This window comes from Sorex fumeus, unplaced genomic scaffold (assembly GCF_029834395.1).
Source record: "Sorex fumeus unplaced genomic scaffold, SorFum_2.1 ptg000003l, whole genome shotgun sequence".
NCBI lineage: Eukaryota > Metazoa > Chordata > Mammalia > Eulipotyphla > Soricidae > Sorex > Sorex fumeus.
This window is the reverse complement of record NW_026606060.1, coordinates 60,264,294-60,278,065: the sequence shown is the minus strand read 5'-3', so window position 1 is coordinate 60,278,065 and position 13,772 is coordinate 60,264,294. Positions and strand designations below refer to the sequence as shown.

Here is a 13,772-nt window from a genome sequence, read left to right as displayed (position 1 = left end):
GGCAGCCGCTTGGGAGCTTTGTGGAAAGCCAGGTATGAGTTGGTCGTGATGAGGCGACTAAAACCTCATGGGAAGGGGGGCGTTCCCGTCTCGTCCTTCATGCCCTACCGAGGTCACCAGTTGCCCCCCACGAGCGGCTCTCCCGCACGGCCATGACTCCAGAGCACAGAAACCAATCTCTTAATTATCTGACTCTCAGCAGAAATACTTCCAGGGTTAATAAGTAAAATAGCAGAAATCCAAAACCGCGTGGCCGCTATCATGGCCTTGTGACATCGCTTAATTTCTGAACCCAGCTGTAGAAAACAAATCATTTCACAATGCCTTTTCAGCATGTCTGATTTGGGGGTGTAAACTCTAAATAATAATGGTGAATCTTTTATCAAAACAATGAATCTAGTCAAAGTAGATAGAGTGTTAACTAGAATTCATCTGCCTCACAGGCATTGGGATGGTTAGGGGGGTGGGTTTTTATTGGGGTCCTTCGTGGTGAAAAATAAGTATTGGTAAAGGGAAATGTGTTTGATATTTGCATGATCGAGACTTAAACCTGAAAGCTTTGTAACTTTTCCCACAGTGATTCAATAAATAAATTAAAAAAAATTTAAAAAGAAGTTTGACATTACAATAGGGGATATTGTAGAACAACTGAACGATGCTGGTATGGGTCTCCACCAATGAGAGTGCTTAGAACTTTTCCTGAGAGCCATCTCCTAAATTTGGAGCTGTGTTGCCTTTCCTAGTCATCACCTACTCCACCCCGTTAACTTAGATGTTAACCAAGATAACTAACACATATATATTCTTATCAATATCCAGTTACTGGAGTCAGTAGGAATGCCTAGCACGTGAGTGGGATGAATTACTAACGACATGTTCTTGCAATGAACTACAATATACAATATAAAAATACTGCAGAGTCCTAGAGACAGCTCATCAGCCTTGAGAGTTCTGGGTTTGATCCAATTGTTTCCTGAGCACCATGAGGAGCAACTTCCGAGCACAGAGCCAGGAGTTGCCACAAGCAATATGTTAGATCCCCAAAAAAGACACACACAAAAATCAAAGAAATACAAAGGAATATCTAACAACATAGGTAAATCTCACAAAAAATTATGGAGCAAATTATAGAAGAAATATGTAGCATTTATATGCATTTGTAATTAATATAATATTAAAATTATTTTGGGATGGAGATAGAGCTCAGTGAGCTTATGATATACATGCAATAAGTCTGGTTCAGTCCTTGGTACTGCACGGTCCCCAAGCACTGCTGGCAACCTCCTTGCATGCAGTTGACCCAGGTTTGATCCTTGGCATTCCATATGGTCCCCTGAGCACTTTTGAGTGGTAAAGGTGTGGGTGGGAAACAGAGTTGGGGAGACATTGGTGGAGGGAAGAGGACACTGGTGAAGGAATTTGTGTTGAAACCTTGTATTCCTGAAACCCAATCATGAGTAACTATCTAATGCACACTGACTAAGTAAAATCAAATAAAAATATAAAAAAAAATCATTGTTTTTAGAATGTAAAACAGAATATGTTAATGTTTCCTTATTGACTTAAAGTGATTTTCTACCTATTTTCTGTTTAATAAGTCTAAATGAATGGAATTGTGCTTGTGGCCAAAACAAATACAACACATTTAAAGATAACTGGGTAGTGTATTTAACTGGACACAAATTACTGTGAGGAAAATTTAGATGAATTTATCTGACAGTGTATCATCAAAAAACTTTCTGAGATGTATTTTAAGGTTTTGTGTCAAGTCAAATATGACTTTCCAGTTTCCTCATCAAATCCTAAATATCTTCAAAATTCAAGGCAAATGTCATTCCTATTTTTTCCCCTACACAATGCTTATAGTTATCTTCTTTTGGGTGGCCACCCCAGCTGTGCTCAGGGTTTAATATCCTGCTTCTGCACTCAGAGATGACTTCGGGTGGGTTTAGGGGACCACATGGGGTGCTGGAGATTGAACAGATTCCTTTGTTTTTTTCACTAGTTTGTAGATTTCCTAATAATACTGATTTTTTTTCAAAGCAGGTACTCAACAAAGTATCTTCATTGGATAATAATGAAATTGTTTAGATGATTTCTAGAGTTTTCAATGAAACTAACCTATTTGAATGCAGATGGCATAGTATTTCAGATGATGAGGCAAGCACAAATCAGTGAAAAACAATCTGACCCATATTTGCATGCCAACAAATTTGACTTTAACCTGTTAATCATTGCGATGAGCGGAAAATTTTAGTAGATGCTAATGATAAATTTACACAAAAACTGTTTGGTTTAGAAATTAGTAGCTCTTTAAAAGAAGCAGTTGAGTTTCTTGAGCTATACAGCGTTTGTCAATAAATGTTAGCATACGTTAGGAAAGAGGTTACTTAGCAAATATTTCTGTGTTAAGATGAGAATTGCAGTCAAAGAAGAAAAAATTTCTTTTGCAGATAAGAGACTGTATTTGATGGTCTACTCAAAGCTCTACTGAAGACTGAAATTTGCAAGGAAAACAAAGAAGTATCAGAAATGGGGGCTTTGTACAAGTTTGATTTCAAGACAAGTGTCAGAAATAAAGAATGCTGTGCAAGTTTCCCTTCAAATTTATCACTGTGACCGACATTAGAAATCTGGATCTTTTCTTATTGAAATGCTCACTAGTTTGGAAACTATCTTCCTGACCCTAGCAATGATGGAATTCATAACTGGAATGTTGGGCAATGTTTTCATTGGACTGGTAAACTGCTATGGATGGGTCAAGACCCGAAAGATCTCTTTCTTTGACCTCATTCTCACTGGCTTGGCTGTCTCCAGAATCTGTCAACTATTGGTCTATTTGTTTGAGTCACTTGTAATGGGACCATTCCCAGAATTATATACCATTTATAAACTTGCAAAACCTTGCAGTTTGCTTTGGAGAATAACTAATCACTTGGCTACTTGGTTTGCTACCTGCCTCAGTGTTGTCTACTTCCTTAAGATTGCTCAGTACTCCCATCCCCTTTTCCTCTGGATCAAGTGGAGAACAAACAGAGTGGTTCTGGTGATGCTAGCGTTTTCTTTGCTTTTACTGATTTTTGACATTTTATTGCTAGAAACATTTAATGATGCCTTCCGGAATTCCTCTACAAGACATGCACACAATCTTACTTTGTTTTTCGATATAGGAAAGTCTTTGTATGTTCAATCCCTGATTTTTCTCAATTTGACCTATTGCATCCCTAGTATGGTAATCCTGATCTCCTTGTTATTTCTGTTTCTGTCCATGGTGAGACATACCAGAAATTTGCAACTCAACTCCTTGGGTCCAAGGGACACTAGCACAGAAGCTCATAAAAAGGCCATGAAAATGTTGATGTCTTTTCTCTTCCTTGCCATGGTTCATTCCATTTCTACACTCTTGTCAAACTGGATATTTCATATGTTTTGGAATAATAAGTTAAGCAAATTTCTCATGCTAGCAGTATATGTCTTTCCTTTAGGCCATTCATTTATTTTGATTCTGGGGAACAGCAAGCTAAGACAGACAGCCTTGAAGGGACTATGTCATCTTCAAAATTTCTTTATGACTACATCTGGGATACATAGGAAGATTTTCTGTAGTCTTTTTCAGAAATAAAGACTTAAAGAAGTGACATGGAGGATCAACTTTCACTTCTTTCTTACTGGGGTCCTTTAAGCAGTGTTGAGCAGAAAGTAAATTTCCTCCGTTTGCCTTGCACGCAGCCAACATGGCCGACCCGAGTTCGATTCCTCCGCCCCTCTCGGAGAGCCGGGCAAGCTACCAAGAGTGTCTCGCCCGTACGGCAGAGCCTGGCAAGCTCCCGGTGACGTATTCGATATGCCAGACACAGTAACAACAAAGTCTCCAATGGAGACGTTACTGGGCCCACTCGAGCAAATCGACGATCAACGGGAGGGCCTTTACTTTACTTTTACTTTACACTTGGTTAAAACACTGGTTACCAACTTAAAAATATTTTTTTCAAAGAGAACCTAATTTAATTGTATACAAAAAGGAGAGGGGCTAGAATGATAGCACAGAGGAAAGGGCATTTTCCTTGCATGCAGTCAAAATGGGTTGGATCCCCAGCATCCCACATGGTCCCCTGAGCACTGCTAGGAGTAATTCCTGAGTGTAGAGCCAGGAGTAACCCCTGAGCATCACTATGTGACCCAAATGGATTTAAAAAAAGATTAAATAATTGTAACTTGTGTGTACAGGAAAGACATCAATTTAGAAATGGAGATTAAACTGGGCTGGAGGGACGATACAGTGGATAGGGTACTTACCTTGCATGTGGCTCACCTGGGGGTGGGCTGGGGGGTGATGGGCGGGAACCTGGGGCTACTGGTGCCGGGAAATGTACACTGGTGGAGGGATGGGTGTTGGATATGATTGAAACCTAATCATGAACATCTTTGTAAGGGTCTATCTCACAGTGATTCAATAAAAAATTCAAATAAAAAAGTAAAAGATTATAATTATGTTTTGAGAATGATTATGTTTGTGTATATACTTTTTCTTTTTTTGGAATAGTGGTGGGGTTACCAGGGACCAGAGGGAGGAAGAAGTGGAGAATTAAGAGTGCTTTGTCTTGAAGTTTCAAGGAAACAAACCCAGGACCTCTTTTATGCAAAGCATCAGCTCTTCTCACAAAGCCACATCTTGGCCCTTTTGCATTTACATTTTGTTGTAATTTGATCACTACAATTCTGAGAGAAACAAAGAGAAGCAGGTCATTAGGGAAGGCACAGAAAATAAAGTTTATAGTGGAGCTCTACATATTTGGTGGAAATTTTAGACATGCCTATGTATGCATTATTGTTTTGACTCTTAACATTCTAAATTTAAACAAGGTACCTATAAATTATGAGTAAGGCTCAGGGTGGGAAAGTTTGCTATAAAATTTTAATATGATATGGCTTATCATACTGTAATGATGCTATATATACATTTATATATAATGGAATTCTTTAAAAATAAAATATTCCTTTGTATGGTTCACCCTTTGTGTATTTTTTTATTGTGTTAATGTATCTTTTATTGTGTTAAAGAAACAAAAATCTGAAGTTAAGCAATGATAATATGGGCTATGAGTTAATTTTGTTAAGGCTTCAGGGAAGTGACTGCTTAAGAGATCTGAGAATATTATTTGGTGGAAATTTTAGACATGCCTATGTATGCATTATTGTTTTGACTCTTAACATTCTAAATTTAAACAAGGTACCTATAAATTATGAATAAGGCTCAGGGTGGGAATCTGAGAATATTATTTTCCCTCTTCAAATGAATGAAGCGAAACCTTAAGCAGAGCTAGGCTATTGGTGTTTCTGAGCATCAGTACCCACAATGATGCTGAAGATGGCTTTAATGAGAAGGAAGAGGGTGTCAGGCCAGGAGATTACTCAAAGGTCTGGAGCACAGACTTAACCTGCAGAAGATCTGGTTTCAATACCTGGGTTTTGCACAGGAAGGAAAGAGAAAAGTGTAACTGTGTGTGTGTGTGTGTGTGTGTGTGTGTGTGTGTGCGTTTTATTAAGAAACTTGTAAAAAAAATGGAAGTAAGTTCTTCACATCCACTTTCTGCATAACAAGAGCCTTTTAGGAAGACTCAGAAGCATTCCCAGCCTTATCCAAGAAGAGCCATTCCCAATACACCATACAAGCGTTGCCAGGCCTATCCAATCTGGAGGAGGACCGATGCAATTAGTTCTGACCCTAGAACCAGAGCATTGGGAAAAGAGGAAAAAAATCATTCATTTGATGTTGATTATCTTTTCTTTGCCTACCAAATAAATGCTTATTTAAAAAAAATGTTCACTGCTTATTTCAACCCATTCCCCAATGTGAGAGGAACAGGTAACCTGCTTTCTGCTGCTGAAATCGTCTATCATGGATGCCCAGATCTAGATGTCTTCTTTAATCCTATTGAGTGTGGGTGTCACTTAGATTGTCTGTGGTCCACCTTCACCACCCCCCACCCGTGTGCCTGCACATAGCTTTGTTCATCTCTGAGCAAAAGGTAAGCTGCTTTCCTAATTTCTCAAGTAATTTATCTGTTGTCTCTCAGGAGGTGCTCCCTCCTGCAAGAGTTGGATTAGACCCCTTTCTTTCACTTTTTTATTTTGATTTTTGACGTATTTCGTTTTCTACATCATTACAGTCATTCCCAATTCTATCATTAACACACTGTGGCTAGAGCAGTGGGTTTTCAACAGTTAGTCTATAAGCCTTTGGTCTCGAATCATCAATATCCTACGTAGGAATTTAATACCAATCTTCCTAAAAACAAATTGAATAGTTCGGTGGATTTGAGGAATATATATAGGCAGACTGGTTTTTTTTTTTTGTCTCCTCGTAACTCAATAGAAATGAAGCCTTAGAAGACTAAGAAGACATTCAATTATCTGTATGTTAAGCCTGAGACTCTTCTCCTTACCAGTGTGGGGATGTGTTAGTGAGTTAAGACTGACCCTGTTGGCAGTTGGGGAAGTGGCCAGTGGTGAAGGACTAGATTTGCAAGTGTGAAACCTGGTTACCTAGTGTAGTATGTTCCCCCAAGCACCTCCAGTAGCATCAGCTGAATACTGATACAGGGAATAGCTCCAAGCAGTGTTGGGTATGACCCAAAAATGAAAATTGAGGGGGAAAAAAAAGGAATGTTTCTATCTTAGGTTTGTCATAAGAAAGAGCTGCTGGGGATACATTACCTTCTAAAAACTTTGAGAACAAAAAGAAAACAAAAAAAGCATTGTAACGCTTAGTTTTGAAAATTAAAGGACTCTTAAGTGAAACAAGAGTCTGCAATAAAGCATGACAGGATTGTCCATGGATTGCAGTGATTAAGCTACAAATAATGTACATGGGTGAAAGACGATCTCTAACCCTACAAGCTCTGGCCCTGGTCCCAGCAATTGCTTCTTGGTTTAGAATAGAGCCAAAGAATGATTGAAGGTCTCTTTTTCCCCACACGACACAAAAGTCAGTCCTTGGATCAATACAAAAGAAATCGTCGCTAAATTCAATGCTTGTTCCAAGTTGTGATTTCAAAAAAACCCAGGAGGCTATGTCTTTGCTTGCAGATTCATGGAAAAACTTGCTATTAATAGGCTAGAGTGTAAATCACCGGGAATGGAGCGTTGGTTGCTGACTCTTGAGAGCTGGAAGAGAGGAAAATGTGGGGGCGGGGGAGGGGCAAGGGGCACACGGAAATCTCTGGCCTTGTATTTCATGGGAGGCATAAGAAACTCACAAAATGAATTCAAGTCAAACAGTGAACGTGAAAGTATTAGTGAGAGGTTCTCACTTGGTCTTTGGTAGAGTCACTGCTACTTACATTTTACAAAGTTCATTACTCAATAACACCCCAGAGGACAGGGTTTTGAATTAGGTCAAAGTGGACTTGTGAATGCATCTTCTCACTATTTTTTTTTTCTTTTTTGGGTCACACCCGGCGATGCACAGGAGTTACTCCAGGCTCTGCACTCAGGAATTACTCCAGGTGGTGCTTGGGGGACCATATGGGATACTGGGAATCGAACCCAGACTGGCCGTATGCAAGGTAAATAAATGCCCTACCTGCTGTGCTATTGCTCCAGCCCCCTTCTCACTATTTCTTAGAGGAATTATTCTTTATTAGTTATTCTTTCAATGAATCACTATAAAAATCCATGTCTGTATTTTTTCTGATTCCCACTATTATCATAATTATAAATATTTTGGGGGGGGATGTGGTTTTGGGGCCATACCCAGAAGAGATCAGGGGTTGCTCTTGGTGGTTCTCAGGGGAGCGGCTGGGGCCTGGGATCAGGGTCGGCAGCATGCAAAGCAAGCACTAAGAAGGGTGAGCATTCTTTGCATGCAGGAGGCCCAGGTTCAATCTTCTGCATCATACAGTTCCCCCTACCTCTGGGAGTGACTCCCTGAGCAGTTAGCCTAGAGTATCCCTTATGCCCACTGAACACTGTTGGATATGGCCCTAAAACAAACAAAAATGTGTGGTAAACACAGACAACTCAACTCAGGAACCGAGAGAGATATGTAGCTGAACAAAATTGAACAAAAATGTGATTAATAGCTTGGAGTTCACTCATCGAACCCTTGTGATTTCTCTACTTATTATTATGTGCTTTAGATTAAGTTTCTTCTCCAGTGTAATGATGAGTTCACTGTCACTGTCCTCCTGTTGTTCATCGATTTGCTCAAGCGGGCCTAGTAACATTGTGAGACTTGTTACTGTGGTGTTTAGCACATCAAATACGTCATGGGTAGCTTGCGAGGCTTTGCCGTGTGGGGGAGATTCTCTCGGTAGCTTGCTGGGATCTCCGAGAGGGGCGGAGGAATCGAACTTGGGTCAGTCGTGATGAACTCAAGTGGTCAAAATGACCCATGGGCCACCTGCTTTGTCAAAACTGACTAGATAGTTCTGTGTGCCATCCCTGGAGATTTTTATGACTTAATTGGTCTGGAACACAATCTAATGGAACTGAGAATTGCTTAATGTCTGCTTTTCATGCCCCCAAATCTCAGGCAACAGTTTTTCTACCCACCAAGAAGGTCCTTCAGGAATCCATTGTTCTTTGAGAATGCATTTCCTATTCACCCAATTTTAACTGTAGTTGACAAATAACCTGTTTGGCAGCGGTGTTCAAATGTGATGCTATTAGCTAGGAATGCCGGGAAAACCTGACCTTACTACCTGATTAAATTTTTTTCTTAGAATTTTTTCTTTGGGTTGACAAGCGCGTTTTCAGAATCCAATAGGTAGTAACTTACTGAAAGCAAAGCTGAAAATTCCATAGTAGGCCAGAGAGACATTACAGCAGGTAAGGCATTTGCCTTGCATGCGACCAATGCAATTAGATCCCCAGCACTGCATATGGTCCCCCCAAACCATTCCAGGGGTGATCCCTAAGCATAAAGCTAGTGTGGCCCTAAAATTATATATGCACATATCTATATATTCAGAATAGTATCTAAGAGAGAGACAGAGATATGATTTTGGTATTCTTTTATATCATCCTCTGATTTTTTCCCCCATTTCTTCAAGAAATCCCCCAAAGCTTCAAGATACAAGCCATTTGTTACTATCCTCTTGAAACTAGAATTAACTATTGGCCAGAGATCTTGTCTAATGTAGGTGATGCAACTGGACTTCGGTCAAACTTTTGCCTCATTCAGTAGTAAGACTTTTATTTATTGCTTTCTTCACTATTCTGTGAGCAATTTGTGTGGTTTCCCTTTAGCACACGTATTTCATCTGAAGAATATCTGAACATTGGGTTTTGTTAAATAGAAATAATGAATAACGCCTGCAGTATAGAGGCCACTGACTAAACTTAAGAAACTTAAAAGGGGAGGGGAGAAAGCTCAACACGTTGGACTGCAAGCAGGAAGCCTGAATGGTCCCCAGAGAACCATGACCCCTGAGCACTGAGTAGGGTGCAGCTCCCCTGCCCTATCTCCCCCCCGCCCCAAATAAAACAAAAATACCTGAATCCAAGCAGTATTGCGTTTCTAGTGGACAGCAAAGTACAACCCAGTGGAAAGAAATCAACTTTACATTTGCATATTTACATACCCAGCAGATCCACTACCAGAGTCAGCTATGGGCAGGCACGGTCACTTTCTAATTTGGAAATCAGTAACTGATTGAAAGCAACCGTAAAGTTTCTCATTTAGGCCTTTGGAACTTGGTCTCTGCACATTTTTTTCAGGCCCACAGCTGTAAACAGTTCGAGAGGGAGAAAGTTCTCTTGTGAAGATATCTGGCGTGGTATCTGAGATTCCCTGAATGTTTTTAATTTAAAAGTGAGAAACATCCAACGGAAATTTTTCTACATTTCCCCAGCAAACACGTCAGTGAAACTAGCGTGGATTCTTTCTACAGAAATGCCATCTGGAATTGAAAACGTTTTTCTGATAGTGACAATGGGAGAATTCATAGTCGGACAGGTAGGGAACGCGTTCATTGTACTGGTGAACTGCATTGACTGGGGGAAGGGCCGGAAGCTCTCCACTGTGGACTATCTCCTCACCAGCTTGGCCATCTCCAGGATCAATCTTCTTTGGATACTGCTACTTGAGTCATTTGTACTGGTGTTATGGCCACATCTATACACTAGTGACAAAGTAACAGCACTCTTTAGTATTTCTTGGGCCCTGAACAATCACTTTTCTGTCTGGATTGCAACCTGTCTGAGTGTTTTCTACTTTTTAAGAATAGCCAATCTCTCCCACCCCTCCTTCCACTGGCTGAGGCAGAGAATTAGCCGAGTGCTACTTATGCTTCTCCTTGGGTCTTCACTCTTACTCTCTTTCAACTTTGCGTTGTCAGATACGTTTACGGCTTTCTGGACTAACTGGCACAGGACACATCAAGAAAACTCAAGCTGGCCCTCAGATATGACGATAACTCTGTACGTTAACAGCTTGGTGGCTTTTAACTTCATCTACCTGATCCCCCTGCTTCTCTCGCTGGGCTCCCTGGTGCTTCTGTTTGTCTCCTTGAAGAGACACACCAGGAACCTGCATCTGAGCGCCAGCTGCTCAGACGCCAGCACCGAGGCCCACAAAAAGGCGATGCATATGGTGATGTCCTTCCTCCTCCTGTTCCTGGTTCACTTGACTACCACCATATTAGTCGGTTGGGCTTTCTTCATACCATACAAATATGAAGCTCACCTGGCCTTCTCCTTAATAATGACTCTGTTTCCTTCGGGCCACTCACTGATCCTGATTATGGGCCACAGCAAACTGCGACAGACCACCTTGTGGCTTCTGGGGCATCTTGAATGCAGCCTGAGAAAGAAAACAGGGTGAAACCTGCTCCTCGCAGCCCTTTGGCAGAATTTTCTCTCTCTCGGGAGAAATGAGTTAATGAGACCATGAAGACCCATTTTAACTTCTCTCTCTTTACCTAACTGCATTCTTTTAAATATTATTGAGCATCTTTTAGATAATATCAAGCACCACAGGCTTTCTTTAGAAGGTCTATGAACTGACAAGTCTACCCACATTTTAAACATTGGAATTTTTAAAATGCAAATGAACTGTTATTCTAACTAGGTGGTACCCAGAAAATATTTGGGACTTCTCAAGAAGGGAAGACATAGAATACTACATGTATTATTTTTATGTGTTTTGGAAAATATTTTTTACATTCATCGGTGAGAAGATGAGATTATTCAGAGATAAAATTTTCTTCCAAGCAAGAGCAGGTGGACTTCTTGTATAGAGTATTAAGTTAAAACAGGTCAAAAATTGAATATGGGTCTGGAGAGAAAGTATAAAGACAGGGTGCTTGCCTTGCATGTGGCTGACCCAGTCTGGCTCCCAGACACCTCAAAGGGTTGCCAGAGCCCTGCCAAAAGTGATCCCTGAGTCAGTCCTGAGCAGAGCCAGGGGTGGCCCAATCTCCCCAAAATAGAATAAAAATGTTGGAAGCAGAAAGTTTACAGCAGACATAATTTTAAAAAGATGTCTTTTTTTTCAGCCTCCTCACCAATGCTGGGGTCATGCATTATGGGGGATTGAGCCTGGGCCCCACAAACACCAGGAAGGTGCTTCATTCTTGACTTATCTCCCCAGTCCCAAGAAATAAAAAATTTTAAAACAAAATCCCTATTTATCTCTAGGAATCCAAGAAAGTCTATCACTATCTGTGTAAACTAAGATTAAAAAAAAAAACCATAAAACAACTGACTGCACTTATAAAAAGAAACTGAACAATTATCCTGAAGTGCAAAACCACTTATATTTATAAGGATAAAAATCACTGTGACGATTTATGTGGTGTGTGCACATGCAAAGACTATATGAACATTTGTGTCCTTTGTTGGGGAAGATCACACAATCAACTCACCAGGAATAAGGAAGTAGGGAAGCTGACGAGAGTTCCACTTAAATGGATGTGCTTTAGGCATGTTTGTGTGTGTGCATGTGTGTATATACATATAATATAGGTAAAGGTAAAGGCCCTCCCGTTGATCGTCGATTTGCTCGAGCGGGCCCAGTAACGTCTCCATTGGAGACTTTGTTGTTACTGTGTGTGGCATATCGAATACTCTCGGTAGCTTGCCGGGCTCTCCGAGAGGGGCGGAGGAATCGAACTCGGGTCGGCCATGTTGGCCGCGTGTAAGGCGAACGCCCTACCCGCTGTGCTATCGCTGGAGCGATAGCACAGCGGTAGGGTTGGGCTGGAGCGATAGCACAGCGGTAGGGCGTTCACCTTACACGCGGCCAACATGGCCGACCCGAGTTCGATTCCTCCGCCCCTCTCGGAGAGCCCGGCAAGCTACCGAGAGTATTCGATATGCCACACACAGTAACAACAAAGTCTCCAATGGAGACGTTACTGGGCCCGCTCGAGCAAATCGACGATCAACGGGAGGGCCTTTACCTTTACCTTATGGTTGGCACTTAAATCACTGAAATCAAAGTAGCTGAAAATGCAAATAACACTGATGCTAGCAGGTGATAATATCGTCCTAATCTCATTACAAATTTCAGTAAGCTTAAAATGTAATTTTTATAAACTAAAAAGCTATTAATAATGAGCAAACATTTGATAGGGACTGACTCAATTCTTCAATGGTAGAAAAAAAAAAGAAAAACTAGAAAATCAATGTTGAAAATATGGGATCTGTAAATTAATTTTGATGAAGCATAGTTTGGTCTGATGCTGGAAAGAATGTAAGAATCTTTAGGATTTTGTAAATTGTACTCTTGATCCAGGTTAACTGGGCTATGAATCCACTGGTTTCCATAAAATAAAAATGATGCTAATTATATATGTATATATACTTCTTTAGCCCCAGAACACATTCCCAGCTGGAGAATTTTTTTTTAGGGGGGAATTGGGTGAGGTGAGGGTGCTGTTTGGGTCATACTCTGCGATGCTCTGGGGTTACTCCTGGCTCTGCACTCAGAATCACTCCTGGCAGTGCACAGGGGACCATATGGGATGGATGTCAGGGACTGAACCAGGGTCGGCAGTGTGCAAGGCAAGATTCCTACCTGTTGTACTATCACTCTGGCCCTGAGATTTACATTTTTAGACTGCATTTGTTTGCTGGATACCATGTATGAAAATTTCACTGTCACTGCTATTATTTTGCCTTAGGAAAGGCAGTACTTGAAATCATAGTGGCTATATGTAAATTTAGATATTAGGACATTTTGGTTTAGTATGTTTTTCGGTTAAAAAACAGCCAACAAGTATATATATATGCTGCTCTTGCTCTGAGTGGGATTTAGTAGTAAATACCTCATTAGGATTATTCATTATCTCATTACTTCCTGTTGGGTAACATTGGGTTGTCCTTGCTCCTCCCGAAAAGAGCTTACGTTTACTGAGTCACTCCCACAACTGGCCTGAGGATTTAGTCTGGGATATATAGCAGATGTCCATAGGAAGAGCCAACCTTTAAGCTTAATATGTCTCCTACTGTGTTCATACAAAATGACTAGAAATATTATTGTTTAAATGGATTACTAGCTGAGGAAAGGAGAAAGCAATACACCCTGGATGGAATCCTGCCCTTGAGCAGATCTCCTAGTAATTTGGAGCACTGAACCCTCAGATGAGATTTTGTCCTTGAGTTAATCTCCTAGAACTTCCCCTGAAGGAGTGGCTTTACCTGTTTGTTGTTATGACAACGTTCAACCCCACCTATGTGTACCCCCATCTTTCATGATTGCTATATAACTATATTGTAAAGGCTAAGAGGGGTAGAGGATTTTCAGGTCTAGAGACTAGGATGAT

General features: G+C 40.7%; 2 protein-coding genes across 2 annotated transcripts; both read left to right on the top strand.

The window, feature by feature from the left end:
- Positions 1-2,653: 2,653 nt before the first annotated feature.
- LOC130024444 (taste receptor type 2 member 42-like) lies at positions 2,654-3,622 on the top strand. The gene has a single exon (XM_056115199.1). It carries the CDS (start codon positions 2,654-2,656, stop codon positions 3,620-3,622), a length of 969 nt encoding a protein of 322 aa, XP_055971174.1.
- Positions 3,623-9,898: 6,276 nt separating this feature from the next.
- On the top strand, positions 9,899-10,828 carry LOC130024435 (taste receptor type 2 member 7-like). Its single transcript, XM_056115188.1, has one exon. The coding sequence runs from the start codon at positions 9,899-9,901 to the stop codon at positions 10,826-10,828; it is 930 nt and encodes a 309-aa protein (XP_055971163.1).
- The last annotated feature ends 2,944 nt before the right edge of the window (positions 10,829-13,772 follow it).

Coding starts and splice junctions, on each gene's coding strand:
- LOC130024435 (XM_056115188.1), top strand. CDS start 9,899: ATGCCATCTGGAATTGAAAACGTTTTTCTGATAGTGACAATGGGAGAA.
- LOC130024444 (XM_056115199.1), top strand. CDS start 2,654: ATGCTCACTAGTTTGGAAACTATCTTCCTGACCCTAGCAATGATGGAA.